Source organism: Phodopus roborovskii, unplaced genomic scaffold, assembly GCF_943737965.1.
Source record: "Phodopus roborovskii unplaced genomic scaffold, PHOROB, whole genome shotgun sequence".
In the NCBI taxonomy this organism is placed as follows: Eukaryota; Metazoa; Chordata; class Mammalia; order Rodentia; family Cricetidae; genus Phodopus; species Phodopus roborovskii.
In genome coordinates, this window is record NW_026126571.1 from 26,553,517 (window position 1) to 26,574,568 (window position 21,052).

The following is a 21,052-nucleotide window of genomic DNA, read 5'->3' on the forward strand; positions in this document are numbered from 1 at the left end:
CCCACAACAACTCCTATACAAAGTTCTTTCAGGCCCCAGTTTAGCTCAGGTTCTGGCTGCAGAGGTAGGACTATAGCCAAGCTCCAGATAAATAGCAAAGCACTGCTTTGCCTTGTAGGTGCATATGGGGCTCTGTCTAGGGCAGTTTTCATTGTATATTCTCTTTTAATGTAATTTGGAAATTTCAATTAGAGATAAATAAAAATATCTAACCTAATAAATATATATAAATCTCAAATATTTCTTGGGGAAGAGGAACATTAGGGATTTTTTACTTTTTTGTTTTTTGAGAAAATATCTAATGTGGTCCAACCTAACCTCGAACTCCTGATCTTTCCACCACCCAAGTGCTGTAATTATAAGTATGAGCCCATGCTCTACCCCGCCCCCCACAACCAATCCCACCTCAGATAGGGTCTCTCTCTATAGTCCTGGCTGTTCCACTTTTTAAGAACACAGTTCATGACAGGTGGTGTTGGCAGTGGTGGCAGTAGCATCAGTGCACGCCTTTAATCCCAGTGCTTGGGAGGCAGAGGTAGGCAGATATTTGTGAGTTCAAAGCCAGCCTGGTCTATTGAGCTAGTTCCAGGACAGCCAGGGACACACAAAAAAACCCTGTCTTGAAAAACCAAACAAACAAAAAAACATAGTTCACTGACACAATGTTCCCTATCCCTCATTAGCAATAGCAAAATCCTAATGTATTTTAGGGAAATAGGTTATAATGTTTTTAAAGAGATCCTATATTTGAAGGCAGATAGTAAAGTATTACTATATTATTACTATATATGCACAGTCAATATTGAGGGTGTGCCTCACAGCAGCTAAACAAAGAGGCTAATGTACAGAGAATGGACCACACTGATGGAGTGTCTGCATACCATTATAATATTTAAAATACTATAATAAAGAAATCAATTAAAACATACATTGACTTTTAAAAGAATACATCAACACAGAGGTGGCCTGTTACAGCCGGATTAAAAAAAAAAAAAAAAAAAAAAAAAAAAGGGGTAAAATCAGGGAGGAGTTATCTGGTTTCCTGATCAGACACTATTTCCATGCCTCCTTCCCCCCCCCCAAAAGGAGATGGAAAATAATAGGTAAAGAAAGCTAAGTGAAAATATGTCTATACTTACCAAACGTTTGGAGTCTTCACTCTGTTTGTAAAAAAACAGAAGCTGCCTTACCAAGAGGGTAAGGTTGGGACCATCAGCAAGGCAGAAGCTGCCACCAGGCTGAGCTGAGTCTGCACATCTGTCAAATGCACTTCTCTGGATGGAATACTGTACACACAGGAAGCCATGTGTTAATATACTGCATCATAAGTTCTCATGATGGAAATAAGCACTGAGTGTTTGATAGGTATAGTGACCAACAACTAAGAAGTGATTACTAGACCATTAGTTAAAGATTAAAAAACAACTAGTAACAAAAATTCCTAACTTGGGATGTAGTGATGATCCAAAATGTCTAACAGAACTACCCACTCCTTTCTTCTTTGTAATTACCAGTTGTCTTACTTAGAATTTCCCCCAAATTTACCTATTTATAAATCTTTTATTAGGGAAAATACTATTTATTAACACTACATTTTATAAAGCAGGCATGCAAAATTCATACAAGACAGATACTACTTATACAAACAATAGTATATCTAAAATAACTTCTCATAGAGCTATTTCCCTCAGTTTTATTCTCCCCCCCCCAACAAATCTTGCTGTATTTTTATTCTTCTGTTTGTTTTGTTGTTTTTAAGACGGGGTCACTCTATATAGCCCTGGTTGTCCTGAAACTTACTATGTATGCCAGGATAGCCTTGAACTCACAGAGATCTGATTGCCTATGCCTCCCCAATGTTGAGACTAGAGGTGTACACCACACCTGGTTCATTTTTCTTTCTTTCCTGAGTTTTTAAAAATTTTATTTATTATTTTAATTGAGCTATGCATTTCTCCCCATTCCCCTTCCATCCTTCCATTTCCCATTTCACCCTCCCTCCCTGGCCCCCACACTCCTAATACACTCAGGAGATCCTGTCTTTTTTCTCTTCCAAGGTGGATCCATGTGTTTCTTGTAGGGTCCTCTTTGTTACCCAGGTTCTCTGGGGTTGTGTCCTATAGACTGGTTGTCTTTTGCTTTATGTACACATATCCACTTATGAGTGAGTACATATTATATTTGTCTTTTTGGGTCTGGGTTACCTTACCCTCGCTTTTTTTATTTTTTTTTTTTCTTAAGGGTTGATTGTATACATTTGTATGTTTCACTTTTTAAAAATATATACATATAATATACATACATACAAGCACACACATATACACACACACACACTATATATGTATATATAAAATGCTCTGCCTGTATGTCTGCCTGCATGCCAGAAAAGGACACTAAATCCCCTTAATAGGTGGTTGTGAGCCACCATGTGGTTGTTGGGAACTGAACTTAAGACCTCTGGAAGAGCAGCTATCTCTCCAGCCCTGGTTCATTTTTCTTAATTTTTATATTACATTTATTTATTTTGTGCATGTGTACGCTCTTGTGATGACATGCTATGTGGAGGTCAAAGGAGTTGGTTGTCTTCTACCATGTGAGCTGTGGAGATTGAACTCAGGTTGTCAAACTTGACCACAAGTGCCTACCTCTCATTTTAAAGGACAAACTTACTTGTTGTTTTCTGTCTCTATAGCCTCGAATAAATGACTGGATTATTACTGCATTTTTCAATCTTCGCCTTTCTTCCTGAATAATGGAGGAAGGAAAGAAGTAACAATCAATTAGGAATTTTTTTTTTTTTTTTTTGTAATTAGCTATATGGTCCAAAACTCATAAAATTCATTCTTTTAAGTGTATTACTATCTGAAAATATATTTTAATAACTGATTTTTATTATTGTTGTTGTTTTGTTTTTTTGATACAGGGTTTTTCTGTATAGCTTTGGAGCCTGCCTTGGAACTCACTCTGTAGACCAGGCTGGCCTTGAACTCAGATTCTCCTGCCTCTGCTGCCGGAGTGCTGGGACTAAAGGCGTGCGCCACCACCACACGGCAAATACGCAGCATTTTCATTACTTTAAATTACTGTCTGTACCTGTGTATGGGTATATGCATGTGAGTCCAGGTGAGGCCAGAAGCATTGGATCCCTTGGAACTGTGGTTCCAAGTGGTTAAGTTGCCCAACATGGCTACTGAGAATTGAACTTGGGTCCTCTGCAAGAGTACTATGTGGTATTGAACACTGAGCCATCATTCCAATCCCATCACTAAACATATTTCTAATGTTATGTAGCCATTACCACTATCTTTTTTTTTTTTTTTCCCAATTTGTTTTTTTGTGATTGGTTTCTCTGTGTATCCTTGGCTGTTCTTGAACTCAAGAGATCCTCCAGCCCCTGCCTCCCTAGTGGTGGGACTAAAGGCACGTGCCATCATCTAATTTGAGATCATTTTATCATCTCCAAAAAGAAACCCCTTACCTATTTTAGGGGGCACCCCCTCATTCCTTGCCAGAGCCTCCAAGACATTACTCATATACCTTTCTCAATGGATTTTCCTAGCTTGAGCGGCTAATACAATGAAATCACTCAATCTGTAGTCTTCTCTGGGGCCTTTTTCACTTGGCATGTGTTTCCAAGGTGCATGCACACTGTAGCATGCATTGGTACATTATTCCCTTTTATGGCCAAATCATAATTCATCATAGACACACATATATCATATTCTGTTTATCTGTACATCAGCTGGTTGGCAATTGTCCTGTTTCCACTGTGGACTATTATGAACAATCCTGCTATAAAAACCTATATCCAGCCGGGTGTTGGTGGCGCACATCTTTTGTCCCAGCACTCGGGAGGCAGAGACAGGTGGATCTCTGTGAGTTCAAGGCCAGCCTGGTCTACAGAGTGAGTTCCAGGACAGGCTCCAAAGCTATACAGAGAAACCCTGTCTCAAAAAGCAAAACAACAACAAGAAAAAACCCAACAGGAAAAAAAAAAAAAAAAAAAAAAAAAAAAAACAGAAAACAAAAACAAAACCTTCTATCCACCTTTTTTGAAGGATGTAAGCTTGCATTTTTTGAGTACAAACCTAGGAGTAAATTAACATTTCTATGACAATGTTTTCTAAAAGGGTTATAACCATTTATAACCCATCATAGATAATGAAAGAATAAACACAAAGAAAAGGACACACTACAAAACTTCCTCAGAGAGTGGAGAACACCAACAAGTAAGCACCTTTCCTGGTTTAGCATTTGAATCTCAACTGAAGGCTACTTTACCTGTGCAACTGGTGTTATGTCCTAATGGAGCGAAGAAACGCTGCTGTAAGGGCAGTCCTCACAGTTCAATGTCCTTGCCAAAAATGTCAAAAGCGATGAGGCTGGAAATTAGTTTCTGCTATTGTTATGTCCACTTACTACGAATGCACATAAAATGTTTATCTTTTAAAAATGCTAGGAGTTACAACAACAACAAAAAAAAGTTGGGCAGTGGTGGTAGTGCACACCTTTGGGAGGCAGAGGCAGGTGGATCTCAGTGAGTTTGAGGCCAGCCTGGTCTACCAAGTGAGTCCCAGGACAGCCAGGACTGTTGTTACAGAGAAGCCTTGTCTTAAAAAAAAAAAAAAAAAAAAAAAAAAAAAAGCAATAAATAAATCTAGGAGTTTCCCTAAAATTTTAAGCTAAACCAGTTCTAGTAATTTAATTGACCAAAATGGTATTAGTTCATGTGCTAGCTAATTTTAACTGTCAACTTGACATAACTAGAAACATCTGGGAAAAGTCTTAATTGATGAATTACATAGATCACGTTGGCCTATGGTTATGTTGTGGGGAATGGTCTTGTTAATTGATATAGACTCATTCCATATTGGTGACACCATTCCCTAGGCAAAGGATCCTGACTAGCTGCAACCTCTAGACCTTCAGTATCACCCATTCTGACCTTTACTGAGACCCTACTTCCAGTGCCCATCTGTCAGCCTCCTCAGTGAGTAGGCATGATTCTACTGTCTTAACAGCTCTCAATACCATCTTAGACCACTAATGAGCGGGGCCCTTATCGATCTTATTACTATGTGTATCTCCAGCAAAGACAACAGTACCTGACAAATCACAAGCTCCCAGACATCTATTAAATGCAGCAATGAGTTGTTGAAATAACAAGACCCAGGGCACTGGTGTAGACAGGCAGACCTAGGAGTTTGAAACTAGCATGTCTACAGAGCAAGTTCCAAGACAGCCTTGTTTCACAGAAATAACAAGACCCATGCCAGGACTACATAGAAAAACCCTGTTTCAAAAAACTAAAATAAGCAAATAAGTAAAATAGCATGACTTATTTAGACTTATCTAGAAAATAACAAGATGTTTCTTATCTAGGAAAGCATGCCTTATAATATGTTATGATTAACCACCAAATTTTTTTGAAGTAACTATCCCCAAAAGATGTAACATCAAAGCCAGATACAATAGCACATAACTGGGATTCCAGCAATCCAGGAGGTAGGAAAAGGGAGTTTGAAACCAGCTTGGCATAGCTAGGCTGGCAGGAAACAGGCATTAAAAAACAAAACAAAAAAAACAAATAAACCAGAATGACATTAGCTCCTTTTTTCTTTTTCATAAACAGCTAAGACAAGTTGAGTGTTTTCTCCTTATATGGAGAAATATGAATACTGTACATTAAGCCTTTTTACATCTTCTGGAAATCTTATAAGCAAAAAAGGCAACTAAAACCCCCACATTCCTCTCCAGCCACAACTCATCCTCTAAACCCATCTTATATTTTTGGTTTCCCGAAACAGAGTTTCTTTGTAGCTTTGGAGGCTGTCCTAGAAATCACTCAGTAGATCAGGCTGGCCTCGAACTCACAGAAATCCACCTGCCTCTGCCTCTAGAGTGCTAGAATTAAAGGTGTGTGCCACCACCACCAGGCTTCTTTTCCTACAAAGGTTACAGACTGAAAAGCTTACTGTAAAATTTAACAGAATCCAAAAGAGTTGCACACATATATAATGCACTTGTAAGGCAAAGCTTTAAAAAATGCTGCAGAAAAGGGTTTATAAAGAGTAATCTATAAACTAGTCAAAACCATTACCTCTCTCTTCCGCCTTTCTTCCTGAGTTCGGTGTAAAAGAGAAGCCTTTTCTTCCTAAATCCAAAGAGAGACAAGATTAGGATTATAATTTCAAGCCTGAAAGCACTATTATACAAAGATTACAGAATGTTTTGGCCCAAAAGAATTCCCAAAGATCTACTTCAAGTTAACACCCCCAGTTTTTTCTGACATATGAAGAATCATGTATACAAATGAGTAGAGTGGGCCTGGAGAGATGACTCAGAGGTGAAGAGCACTGGTTGTTTTTCCAGAGGTCCTGAGTTCAATTCCAAGCAACCACATGGTGGTTCACAACCATCTGGTGCCCTCTTCTGGCCTGCAGGGAAATGATGCAGGCAGAACACTATACATAATAAATAAATCTTAAAAAAAAATGAGTACAGTGAAATCAGCATATACATTGATATGAAACATATAATATAATCAAGCTTCCCCATTATGGAAAGCTAAAGAAAACCTATAGTTTTGTCACAGAAAACTTCAAATAAAAGTCGTTATCTACCACATGTCCAAAGGCCACACAATTTGCTTTAAACTTATTAAAGGATGTTCTTATTAAAGTTGTTCTTGAATTTGGCCCTTTAAACTCTTTAGACAAAGCTACAAAAATAATCTCTACCAGATACTGTCCTTTTTCAAGTTGAGCCTCCCTTTTTGTTATGCCTTTTCTACTTCCCTATACAACCATACTAACCAACAGGAAACTAACACAGGCACAACATTAACTACAAAAGCTTTCTACTAGTGTGATGGGAGATGTCATTCTGTAAATATGTTTCTCATACTTGTTAATGAATTAAGCACTGTTGGCCAATAGGAAAGCAAGACAGGTGGGACTAGGAGACAAGGAGGATTTGAGGAAGTAGTGAGGAGGAGTCAGCATGTAGAGACTGGGGAGAGCAGATGCCAGCCCTACTCTCTGGTAAGATGAGACCATGTGGAAACACTTAGATTAATAGAAATGGGTTAATAATTAAGACAGAGCTAGCTGATAAGAAACAAGTAATTGGCCAACACCATTTATATCTAATATAATGTCTCTGTGTATTATTTGGGGCTGGCGCAGCGGTGGGTCCAGGCCGGCAGGAAAAACAAACTCATAACCAGACTAGTGGACTCTACCTTATCCCAAAGCCCACTCCAGCATCCCACTAAGTACTTAATTGCCTCCCACCAACACTTATCCATAACAGTTCCTGTCTTGAATTTATGTCTTGACCCTATCTACCAGCTTTGGTTTCCAACATTCTCTCATGATTCAAGTGATTACACAGTAACAGTAGTTATTATGTTTTAATCCATAGGACAGGTCTATCTCCATGACACAAATAAACTGAGTAAATAGGGGGGGGATCTCATCCTTGCCAGGCAGAGGTGACACATACCTTTAATCCCAGCACTCGTGAGGCAGAGGCAGGTGGATCTCTGTGAGTGAGGCCAGCCTGGTCTACCCAAAGCTTAAGAATAATGGTTTTCCTGGCTTCAGTCTCATGATATTCATAATTACTAAGGGAAAGATGGCAAATCACAATTTTTAAAAAACCCTTGTAAACATGAACCCAGGTATCAGAGAAACACTACAGAAATAAAACCTCAGGGGTCATCAACTCCAGCTTACAACAACACAGAGAACACAATCTGACTATTCTGACAATCTTATCAAAGACCAAGTACATCGCTACAGCACTTGTAGTAAACACATAAATAAAATACATTACCACTAAAATTACATTTTAAACCAGACAAAAGCCTGGAACCCTAACTATTTAGGAGAGTAAATTCAAGGGCAGCCGGGGGGGTAACTTAGTAAGATCTTAAAAAAAAGAAAAGTTTGGTGGGGGCACTGGAGATACATATATCTCAGTGCCTTTTTTTTTTTTGTTAACATGTATGAAGCCTCCAGTGCGCGCGCGCACACACACACAAACACACACACACACACACAAACACACACACACACACACACACACACACACGAGCACGCTTTTAAAGGCAGGGTTTCCCTCTATGTAGCCCTGGCTGACCTCAGACTCAGAGATCCACCTGATTCTTCCTCCTGAGTACCGGGATCAAAGGTACACAACACCACATTTTGCAAAATAATTTAAATTATTATTGGGGGGGGTTCAAGACAAGGCCTCTCTCTATATATATCCTTGGTAGTCGTGGAACTTGCTCTGTAAACAAAGCTGGCCTCAAAATCACAGATCCACCTGCCTCTGCCTCCCAAGTGCTAGGATAAAAGGCATGTATACCACAGCCCAGCAATTCTTAAATTTAATTTTAAGGGCTGTAGGAAATGTCATTCTGCAAGAGCTGTCTACTTTGGGGGTTTTGTCTGCTAGTTTTCTTTATTAGTTTTGAGACAGGGTCTCACTATGTAGATCAGGATAGCCTTGAATTCACAGTGATCTACCCGTCTCTGTAAAGATCTCCCACTAAGACCTGGAGCTCCTTGATTTGGGTAAACTGTTTGGCCAGCAGGTCCTAGGGATCTACCAATATCTACCTCCCCAGCACTAGGATTGCAAATTCATTCATTGCCACCATGACTGAGGATTAAATCCAGTTTTATTCTTACATGAGAAGCACTTTACAAACTAATCTGTTATATCCCACTCCAGCACCTAAATAATTTTTAAAAATAAAGACTATAATACCAGCACTTAGGAGACAGAACAATGATTAGGAATAAAACTAAAACAAACCCCAAAACAAACAAAAACAATACAAATCAAACAAGCCCTACACTCCAGAAATGTGGCATCTTCCTGGACAAAGAAGGGCTCTGACCGCTTCTAGTGTGAGAGAGAAGCAGGGGCCTGCCTGCCTGCCTGCCTGCCTAAGTCTGGAGCTGTCATTGTATTTAACCGGAGTGGACACTCCATGCGCTGACACTGTTAAAATGTTCCTGCATCAGGAATGTTGCCTGCAGAGGGAAGCAGATCTGTTTTGGATAGTTTTCCAGTACTGGAGCACATCATGTTTAGCCAACACACAGCATGCTTTGGTCATGAGTCTTCAACAGACTGAAAAGGATTTCTTCTAGTTTAGGGATTAGAAAAGTCTTCGAAGCCATGGATATTTTCGAAGCCGTGGTTATTAAGTAAAGGAGTCATTGATCACAGGTTTCTCCTTCCCAGAGAACAAATTAACTGTCTGCCTTGGAGAACAGTGGCTCCACAGTTTGGTCCTGTCTATACGTAGACTGCAGCAGCTGTGTCGTCAGAGAGGAGGAGATCTAGTAGACGAACTTATTTGCATTATCACTATTCATCTATGCCAACCCTAATTTAGGCAGCAGGCTACCCACTTAGCAATTTTGGAGTCATAATCTTTATAGCTCAACAGGATCAAATAGAGATTTTGAAATGGCTACAAGGTAAACCTATGAAGGTAGCTTACCCTGGAATTGAGGTATATAATAGGACATGTTCATTCTCTCAGCCACTACATTTAAAGAAAAAACAAAAACTCAAAAAGCTACATCTACCTGTTGTCTTTTGTTTTTCTTTTGTAGATAGCAAATTTACAACAAAGACTTTATAAAAAATACCTTCAAAGAGTCAGAAATTTGAGAGATACACAATCATCCTAGTCATAATCAATACCTGTGTTTACATAACCATCTTCACCTTCAAACTTTAAAAAAGTTCCATTTTCCTTTAATATCTAATCAGTATCAGGTTCAGCATTCAATGGGAATGAAAAGCACAGGCATGACCCAAATTTCCAATGTGACTCATATTAGTAAAAGTGCAGTTTCACCATGCTGCTGAAAATGAACCAGCCTGCAGCAAGGTAGACAGAAATTCCAATCAGAATCCACAAAATTATATGGGCTATACAACTCCATCCTGTAGCTGCATCACCAAACCACTGCTATTGAATATTAAAAATCTCAATGTGGAGGATGACATTCCCTAAAACATCCACAAAGCTTAGCTCTGAATAGTAACTTTGATCACAGAATTCAAAATTTTTACAACCATAACCAAGAGTCAAGACAAGTGACAAAGTGGGAACAAATATTTGTAACAGCATAAACATGACTTGTTATAGCACTCAGAAATAATACAAAAAGCAATAACCAAAGTGAAAAACCAACAAAAGTATATGCACCAAATAGAAAATAAACCTCTCTCTCTTTCAAACAGTATTTCTCTGTGTAACAGCACCTGCTGTCCTCATTCTCACAGATTTGACTGCCTGACTCCCCAGTTCCAGGATTAAGGTGTGCGTCACCATGCTCAGCAAAAATAAATCTTTTAAGCACATGAATTTCAACTTTACTTATTTTAAGAAAAAAAATGAAAAATTATAAGTAAATGGGATTTTTTAACCTATATGTGGTAGAACTACCAAATATGAATCTTTTCTAATACTATAAACCTTGTATGGCTTTGTTGGTGCACACCTTTAGTCCCACACTTGAGGGCAGAGGCAAGGGGATCTCTGAAAATTCAAGGCCAAATATTTTAATCCTCCCCATCCAGTAAAACCTACTATGTATATGGTGTTCTGATCTACACATCAGAAGAGGGCACCAGATCTCATTATAAATGGTTGTGCGTCACCAGGTGGTTGCTGAGAATTGAACTCAGGACCTCTGGAAGGACAGCCAGTGCTCTTAACCTCTAAGTCATCTCTCCAGCCTAGTGGACTCTTTCTTTGCAATCCTGAACTTATTTCTAACATGTGTTTGGGATATATAAAGTTAACTAATGCAACATGCAGGACAGATAAGGACAGGCTATTTCATACACTGACATAAATTCCTCAGAGATAACTTAGAAACATTTAATCAATCCAAAACCTTGCACTTAGAAATTCCACTTCCAGGAATTTAGTCTACAGACAGTAATGACAGTCAACAAGAATATTCTTTGAAGTGTTATTTGAAGTGAAGGATTCTGCCAGGTATGGCAGTACACACTAATATGCCAGCATTTAAAAAACAGTGACAGAAGGGTGGCTACAAATTTCTGAGGATCTGGGTCTATATACGGCAAGTTTCAAAGTTTCAGACTAGCCAATAATTAAAACGCACACACACACACATACACACACACTCTCTCTCTCTCTTAAAACTAATCAATCTTGAAAGCAACTTTAATGGCCATTTAAACCATCAGCAGTGGAAACATTATCTGCAGCCAGTCCCAGAACCACTCAGAAGAGTGCAGTGGGCCTGCCAGCCTTGCCCTTCTCCCAGCTGAATAGGGGGAAGAGACAGGCAGAGGGGCTCGAGGAGCTTCAAGACTGCTGTAAACGAGGGGAGGAGTGTAAATGCCTACATGATTAAACACACAGGACAGCACCGGGAGGCTGAGGGAAGTATTAAAGTCAAGTCTAAAATAAAGAAATAGCTGGGAGGGAAGGGCAGGACACTGAAAAGATAAGCAGGCTATTTTATTTCCCACTATTTGAATTACTGTTCATGCAAACTAGTTATTTTATGGCTTTTTAATTTTTTCAAACTTATTTATTTATCTGATCCGATCCCCACTCCCAAAGATAGGGTTTCTCTGTGTAATCGTAGCTGTCCTGGAACTTGCTCTGTAGACCAACCTGGCCTCAAACTCAGAGATCTGCCTGCCATTTGTTATTTTAACCCACAGAGATAACTCTTTGCATCTACCTCCCAAGTGCTGTCACATACCACCATAACTAGCCTTTACTACTATTAGTATTTAGGCATCTGTACTGGCCTGTCTTTGTGCGTCTGACAGTATGTCCTCAGCTGCAGCTAAAAGCACCCCCTGTGCACATTCACTGTATTCCCTTTTAAAAGGGCTCTGCATATCTCCCACCCCATCTCTTTCCTCTCAACTGCTGCTTCTGTCCCTGGAGGTCAGTCTCCCAGTCACTCACTCCCCTTTACCCCTTTTATGATCCCTTTCCCAAATAAAGATCCCTCCACTTGACCTCTACTGCAAGGCATCTTTCTCTCGAGTCGATTTTTTTTTTTAATTACAACTACTCTCTTGAATTTGTTATTCATTTCCAATAGAACTACTTCCCAAAAGATGTCCTCTGAATTCCACAAGAATACCACAACAACATGTATACACTCACATACTTCAAAGACCATTAACTAGAAATTGGAAATAAACACAAGCTGTGGAGGCAGATCAACTTTGGATATCTTCCTCTACTTCTATTATTTTTTTTCTTTTCATTCTTTCTTTTTTTTTTTTTTTTTTTTTTCTTCTTTTGGTTTTTATTTTTTGAGGAAGAGCCTATCACTGCGCACAGAGCTCCCTGCTTTGAAAGACTGGCTAGCCAACAAGTTCTGTGAATTCACCTGTCCCTTCTCCCCCTATTATTAGTATAGGCATGCTGTAAGGGACATAACTTAAAAGCCACATTGTGTGAGTTGGTAACGGTCTCTAGCCTTACTCATGAGACACAGTTTCTCTAGCCTCTATACTGATACCCATAAGCAAGAGGACTTACGACTCCATGAGTGGCCCTGGCTTCAGTGACTGTTGAACTTCTGGCATTGTGGCTAGGTCCACACAGGACCTCCACCAATGTGCCACCTTTCCAACTTGCTACAGCTGAAGGACTTTAACAGAGGAAGTGGGTCAACCCTGCAAGTTTGCAAGCATTCTCACCAGAGAATATTCCTTAGTAGAGCCCTGCAGCAGCCCAAACAACTGTCCCCACTTGATGAGACGCCTGTTTAACTTTTATTATTAGTATGATAGTATAAGGAATGTTAGTATGAATAAACTGACCATATTCAAAGACAAATCTGTGTGGACATCCCAATTGTTGAGTGTTTTAGAGCTAGCTATAGGACCATTTCTCCAGACATGTACCACCACACCCAATTTTTACAATGGTTCTGGGGATCCAAACTCAGGTTTTCACATTTGCGCAGCAGGTACTTTACCTACCACTACCTGAGCCACAACACATAGATGGCACTAGCACCAAGCTACTTGTGAGACACTAGAACTTACTTACATAACTAAAAGAATTAAAAAGCTACATCATAAGGAAAACAAATTCAGACAGATTTAGAGCAAATGCCCCTTTCTTATGTCCTGAGTATCCAACCACAGGTACGTCAGTGCTCAAAGCAAGGAGGCTGCATAGTGCTATCCAATATTGGACTGAGAGCAGACCAAGGCTCAAGCTTTCTGGTTTAGTGGGTTCTGTTTAATTACCCTTAATTGCTTCCTCTACAAGGAACTAACAGCTTTGCTACACAGAAGAGTCAATGAAAGAGAGCATCTTCTAGAGGGAACAACTGAGGGCAACCGTTGTCTAGTGCAATACAAGGAAACAAAGCAAGCATTCCCCCAAAGAAAAAGCCCTGAGGTTCTACCAATACAAAGTGGTCCAATACCCTCTTCTGGCTTTGCAAGCACTAAGCATGCACATAATGCACAAACACACATGCAGGCAAAACATACATATAACAAAATAAATAAAAATTAAAAATACAAAAAGAAACAATAGTCCTTATAAGAATGGATGCTGGGGTTGGAAAAGATACTCAGTGGTTAAGAACATTTATTCTTAGCAGGTGGCTCTCTAAATTCCAGTTTGAGGCCAGCCTGGCCTACAGAGTAAGTTCCAGGACAGCCAGGACTACATAGAGAAACCTTGTCTTGGGGGGGGAAAAAAAGCATTTGTTCTTGAAGAGGACCCAGGTTTGGTTCTCATTCTCAGCACCTTCATGTTTCACAGCCATCCATAACTCCAGTGTCATTGGATCCGAAGCCTTTTTCTAACCCCCACAGGCACGAAGCACATACATAATGCACATACAACATACATGCAGGAAACATTTATATGCATACATTTTTTAAAGTTAAAAAAAATAGTGGACACACAGGATTATGTAAAACTAAACAAGGGGGCTAGAATACACAGCCAAACAACAGAAACAAGAGAGACCCTGCCTCAAACTAAGGTAGATATCTTTGACTTTCACACATCCACTGTGGTATACTCAACTATCCTCCTAAATACACACTCTGTTGTGTGACTTTCCCTGGAGAGACTGAACAAATAAATGCCTATTCACTGCAGACTGGGCACCAACAATAGTTCAATGAAACAATTTCACCAAAGTCTAACTTGATGAACTGGATTACTTACAGAGTATGGACAGCTCATAGACAGCCACATCACTAAAAACCTCATCAAATCATGGACCCTCACAAAAAGTGGCATCCTGGGAGCTCTCTGCAGCACTGTAGACCACTCAACAAGTTTGGGAAGTCTCCTTACTGTTTATATAAACTTATTTTCCGTGACTTATTGGCCCTCCCTCTAGAATGGAAATTTTATTTAGGATACTGCTATACAACCCCACACATACACCCAAGATAAACTTTTGTTTTGAGACAGGGTTTCTCTGTGTAGCCCTGGCTGTCCTGGAACTTGCTCTGTAGACCAGGCTGGCCTGGAAACCACAAAGATTCCACTGCCTCTGCCTCCTAACAAAGACAAACAAGCAAAACAAACAAAAACATATAAATGGCAGCCAGGTGTGGTGGTGCACATTTAGCACATTTACAATCCCTAGTGCTTGCATTTCCAGCACTGAGGAATCAGAAGTTCAAGGTCATCTTGAAATATATGGAGAAACTATTTAAAAAAAAAAAAAAAAAACAGGGGCTGGGGATATGGCTCAGTTGAACTGTCTATAAAGCACAAGCCTCTGGGTTCAGTCCCAACATTGCAAACAACAGTAATATTTTTAGGGTACTCACTGCCAGTTGGTGGTGGCACACTCTTATTCCCAGCACTCAGGAGTAGAGGCAGGCAGATCTCTGTGAGTTTGAGGTCACCCTGGGTTACAGAGTGAGTTCCAGGACAGGTTCCAAAGTTACACAAAGAAACCCTGCCTCGAAAAACAAAAACAAAACAAAACAAAAAGGGTACTCACTGGTATTTACTCCTATTCACAACTTATATACACACAACTATTTATAGTGGCTTTATTCATAACTACCCAAAATTTGGAAGTGATCATGAGTCATTCAATACAGCTAAGACAAACTGGTACATACCATGAAATATTATTAAATAGAAGAGTTACCAAGCCACTAAAGACAAGCAGATTGTTAAGCTCTACAAGTGAATTTGCAGCCAGGTGGTGGTGGTGGTGGTGGTGGTGGTGGTGGTGGTGGTGGTGGTGGTGCACACCTTTAATCCCAGCACTCGGGAGGCAGAGGCAGGCAGATCTCTGTGAGTTTGAGGCCAGCCTGGTCTACAAAAGCTAGTTCTAGGACAGCTTCCAAAGCTACAGAGAAACCCTGTCTCAAAAAAACACAACAACAACAAAAGAAGTCAATTTGCATCGCCAGGTTGGTGGCTCACATGAGAAGCTTAAAGCAAGAGAATTGCTCCAAGTTTTAAGTGAGCCTAGGCTACATAAAGAAAGCTTGTCTTAAAAAACAAAACAAAACAAACAAAAAACTCCAGACAATATGTAAAAATCAAACCACAGAAAATGTTTAATACCAATAACAGAAACAAAAAGCTGTAGTAAATAGTAAGAAGTGAGGACAGATATTTGAGAACTTTATGCTCATACCCATTTTTCAAAAATAATTTACTTTTATTTCATTGCATTGATGGCTTAGTGCGTAAAGATACTTGCAGCCAAACTTACCACCCTGAGTTTTATCCCTGGGACTTACATAGTAGAAGGAAAGAAATAATTTCCACAAGATGTCTTCTAACGCACACAGAAGTGCTATGGTGCTCACATGCCCACACAAATGCACATATACATAAAATAATTTAAACATTAAAATAAAATAGCTAGCAAGACATAAAAAGATATGAAGTAAACTTAAAACACATATAAATGTGAAAGAAGTCATTCTGAAAGGCTGTGTTTTATACGATTCCAACACTGACATTCTGGAAAAAGCAACACTATGTAGACAGGAAAAGATCAGCAGTTGCCAGCAGTAAGAAGAGGGAGGGCAGTGGCTAGGCAGAGAACAAAGGGGTTCAAAGGCAATGGGAAATATTCTGTATGATGCTGGGTTAGGGTTAGGTCATTATGAGTCATTTGTCAGATACACAGTGCTCAGAGCACTGTGGACTTCAGCTGACAATACTACACAGGAAAAAATTCATCAACACATAGGAACTCTACCACCTGCTTCACTGTCTGTAGCCTAAGGCTTCTCTGAAGGATATAGCAATGAACAAACATTGAAGAGATTATAATTTTACTACCACTATTAGATTAAGTAGCTATGGAAATTTGCAAATGTAATGTTAAAGTTATTCCTCCTACCTATAACTTTTCTAAATCCACATCCATTTTCACTTTCAATCCAAAAAGTTAGTTCTCAACTGTATCCATCTGAGTTTTACAGGCTCTTCCCTGTGTTTTTGCAACCAGCCACCTCTCTCTTTGTTTCATCCCATTCTGTAAAAAGCTGGTGGAATCACTGTATCTCCCAAACCTTCCTTAGATTTCAAATTCTTTTTTCCTGTCATCTACTCTTCTGGTGTTTTACAGACATGGACTGTACCCCTCCCTCTATTTTTCACCAAACTGCGAGCGAGTCTTGACTTCAGCTCCTGTTACCCTAAGAGGCACACTCCCTAGTCATTCAGCACCTCTGGCCCACTCTCCAGACATCTGTCTCCTTAGATGTCCAAGGTGTATCTGGAATCCTTCCTGTCTCAAACTTGAATCAGCAACTAAGCCACCAGTTCACTGACATCCCCCATACCTTCACACCTACCCAGATTCCTCTGGTTGCACACATGCCTGAACCCTATAGGAACTTCCTCAAACCCTGTTCTGTAGTCGTCTCTTAGCTTGGGCAGATACTAGAATAATCTGTGCCAAAAAACTCTCTTCATTCCTCAGAAGTTGGGACTTAGCTCACAAATGGAAAACATGGCCCAGCCAAGCTGATTACCTCTCTAGAGATTCAGGAATGGAGATCAAGGCATTAAACCAGAAAGTCATACATGGCCACTGGCTGGCTACAATAAAATAAATTGACAGAGCCTATATATAGAGTCAAGATGCAGCTCAAGGAGAATGACTAAGCTAAACTACCTTGGTACTGGTAACATGGAAACTAGCCAGTTTTTGACTTGTACATTCTATGAAATATGACCATGCCTCTCATGGATTTGTTTGCTTGCTTGCTTGCTTTTCTGCACTTAATTTCAGTGTACTTGCAATCCAACAACAGCTAAGATAGTCTTACACACACACACAATACACACATACACAGCTGCCAAATAAAGTGTGTCATCAGGATGTATCTTGATTTCAGAAACACTGATTTGTAGCTGGGTGTGTTGCTACATTCCTGTCTGTGATTCCAGCACTTGGAAGGCAGAGGTAGGATTGTACATAAGCTTTAGGCCAGCTTGGGCTACACAATGAGTCCCTGGCCAGTCAGGGTTACAGGATGAGGCTCTGTCTCCAATATAACAAAATATAAGTAGAAGATTGCAGAACTGAAGCAGTGGAACCCAGCACTGTCCCCTTCAGAACCCTCCTCCTTCTTCCCACCCTTCTAGACAAAGGCAACCAATTCTGCATTTCTGTATCAGCCTGAGGGAAATTAAAAAAAAAAAAGTCATTTATTACACTATTCTTTGGACTGGAGAGATGGCTCAACGGTTGGGAGCACTTGCTGATTCCCAGCACCCACATGGCAACTCACAACTATCTAACTCCAGTTCCAGGGGAACCAACACCCTCACACAAATGCACATAAAATTTAAAAAAAAATTAGTCACCATACTTTTCAAGGTAGAAGCCTTATCTCCCCAACAAGATTATTATAAACTTATCAAGTCTTGGACTTTTCCAGCATTGACCTTTTAAAGATAATAAACATAGAAATATTCATTTAACTTTTAAAAAAGGAAACAATCTATTAAAATTTTTTTTAAAAAAAGCCAATTAAGCTCAAGAAGGAGATTTCAAATAAAAATTTTACATGAAGAAAGTACACCCAACAAGAAAGACCAAAATTCCAAAGACTCTCAATAGCACATGTTGTCAAGGAGCCACTTGCCATCAGACTTTGGTGACTGCAGAGTTGAGCACACCAGCAGAAAACATGTCTAAGGCATGACCCAGCTCACCAGCAACATTTACCAAGACACATGCAACAAGCACCCATGAAACCAGAATGGGTTAACTGTGTTGTCCTGGACCAGTGTGGACACAGTGGGATAGAGGATCTATCAAAGAAAATGCCTAGCTGAAGACACAAGGCTGATTAAGCTGCACCCACTTCATCTGACCTCATCTGCACTGAGTTCAACAGCTAAAACTGACCTGTAGTTAACACAGGTCAGAAAAGCAGTCACTTCAGTAAGAACTATGGATAGGAATGCTAGGTATAGTCTTTATCAGAAACGGGCAGGGCGGTGGTGGCACACGCCTTTAATTCCAGTACTCCGAGGTAGAGGCAGCAGGGTCTCTGAGTTTGAGGCCAGCCTGGTCTACGGAGTTCCAGGACAGCCAAGGCTACACAGAGAAACCGGACCTCAAAGTTAAGAGAGAAAGGGATGTGTGTGTGTGTGTGTGATCATTTACATATATATGGATGTGTCCTTTGAGCTGGAGCAATGGTCTGACACTGCTCATACACAATAATAAATTCTGAGAAAATAATTTACATTAAAGGGAGATGGTTGAGCAGTTAAGATCATTTTTGCTTTGGACTCCGTTCCTAGAACCCGCATGATGGTCCACAACTGTTCTTAACTTCAGTTCTAGGGACTCTGAAGCCCTCTTCTGACCTCTACTGGAACTAAGCAAGCATGTGGTGCACATACACGCAGGCAAACATACATATAAAAAATTTAAATAACACTTTAAAAACTTGTTTAAAATTAAAATTTCGTTGAACTCTAGGGATCCTGTCTGGATTCCGGATTCCGCCTAGAGCATCGCGGCTGGCTGCCCTCCTCTTTCAGTGTCATTCCTCCTTCACCAGGGGACGTCCAGATGGGACCCGGCCCCAGGTCTCAGGCAGGCACAACTCTCTAAGCCCTTCGTGGGCTAGGCTAAAGCCAGACGCTGGCTACAAAGACTTTGTCCCACCTGCCCCGTCCCCCTCCACAGGCATGAGGGACTCCTCCCGAGGCTGTTTTAGGGGACGGGACGCTCAGAGCTGCTGATGAGCGGTATGCTGATGAGTGGGTATGTCAAGTGTATAGCTCGTAAAGAGTTCTTTCTTAGACGACGGAGGCGGGGAGGACCTGTCTCGTACAGCCGGAGAGCTAACCGTGTAACGCCCAGGCCGGAGCCTGCCGGTGCACGGTTATTTCCAGGTCAAAGCAGCGGCCCCCGACAGTCGGGGCGAGGCCACGACAGATGACCTGGTCGCTGTCTGCACGGCTCGGGAGCCGGCGCTCCTCGGGAGCCGGCTCACAGACCTGTCAGGGCTGCGCCCCCGCAGCGCCCCGGCCCGAGCTCGCTCCGCAGCGGCCCGCCGAGCAGCACCGCCCGGGCGCTGACAGGCCGGCGTTCGCCTCAGGCCCGGGTTCGGTTAACACCTCGGGCCGCACCCGCCTCACCTTCCTGCTCGCGCCACCGAGAGACACCTTGGGCCTCGTCTTGAAGTCGCCTTCGAAGCTGAACATCTTCGCCGCCTATCCCATCTGCGCGGCCCGGCAGGCGGCGGAGCGGCCGGGGGCGGGCCCGGCGGGCTGGGCGGGGCCCGGCAGGGTCGCGGCCTCGCTGTCCCGCGCCGCCCCGCCTGCGGCTCTGCGCTCTCCGCCCTGCCCGCGGGCGCGAGCGCGGCGACGCTGGAGGCCGGCCCGTCCGCGATGCTTCATCCACGGCGCGCCACCGCCGAGCGAGGAGCGCCCCAACTCGCGCCTGCACCGTGTTGCCGTCGGAACCAAGATGGTGACCGTCCGCGCTGCGCGCGCGGCCCTGTGAACGTGCGCGGCCCTGTCATCGACAGCGCGGCGCTCCTCCCGGCAGCCCCTGCGAGCACGAGCGCCGGCGCTGGCCATCAATAGCACGGCGCTCCTCCCGGCAGCCCCTGGGCTTGCCTGCGTGCGCGGCTCCGCGGAGCGCACCACCCTTCCGTGCGTGCGTCATGCCGCCAGCCGAGCTCCCGGGCGACAACGACGGGGTCGCGCACGTTCCTGGAGACCGAAAGCCCGGTGAAGGAGCCCTTACCCGCCCTCTAGCTACATATGAGGGAACATGTTACTAACGCAGAGAATCTGCACCGTGACCCAGACAGAGACGAATAGTATATGACAAAAAACAAAAGTATGCGTGAACGCACACCTGACACAAATGTACACCATACACATACAGATACACATAAATGCACACCAACGTAAACAAGTTATACCACACCTCATATGCATGAATATATAGCTAATATACAGGTACACATGTTTAAGATATCATAGTCTCATACAGACACACAAATATACACCAACATATATACCACGCTATACATATGAACATACAATATACATAAATGCACGTATAGCCATCATAGATACATACTTAACACACAAATATACCCTAACATATAGCCATACATTTATATACATGTATGTATAGCTAATATATGCATGCACAAGTATAAAAACACTATAGGCTACTACATATACACAAACATAAATATACACAAAGTAAGATAGATAAATCTACACCATATACAACATAAATATACACATACACATATGTCATGCAAAGCATCATAAATACATACCATGTACACAAGCATATATGTACATATGTATATACATATACGTAAGCATGAAACAATATGCACATGCATAGAGTTTGATAAACATACAGATACATAAACATATGCCATGCATACATGAGATATGTATAGTATTCACATAGATGTCCTATACATGCATAATATAAATATCATATAGTATATGTTCTGTGTGCTACAAATGTGTGTGTATTGTGTATGCATG

The 21,052-nt window shown here is 41.4% G+C and overlaps 1 protein-coding gene across 2 annotated transcripts in view; it reads right to left on the reverse strand.

The window, feature by feature from the left end:
• Positions 1-19,986, reverse strand: part of Ube3c (ubiquitin protein ligase E3C) — a 91,936-nt gene extending 71,950 nt beyond the window's left edge. For both annotated transcript variants that reach the window (XM_051203087.1, XM_051203086.1), the window contains exons 1-4: positions 19,670-19,986; positions 6,101-6,154; positions 2,671-2,745; positions 1,140-1,286 (exon numbers count right to left, since the gene is read on the reverse strand). In XM_051203087.1, coding sequence (XP_051059044.1) covers positions 1,140-1,286; positions 2,671-2,745; positions 6,101-6,154; positions 19,670-19,735 — 342 coding nt within the window. In that variant the 5' untranslated portion in view covers positions 19,736-19,986. The remainder of the gene's footprint in view (positions 1-1,139; positions 1,287-2,670; positions 2,746-6,100; positions 6,155-19,669) is intronic.
• Between the last annotated feature and the right edge of the window lie 1,066 nt (positions 19,987-21,052).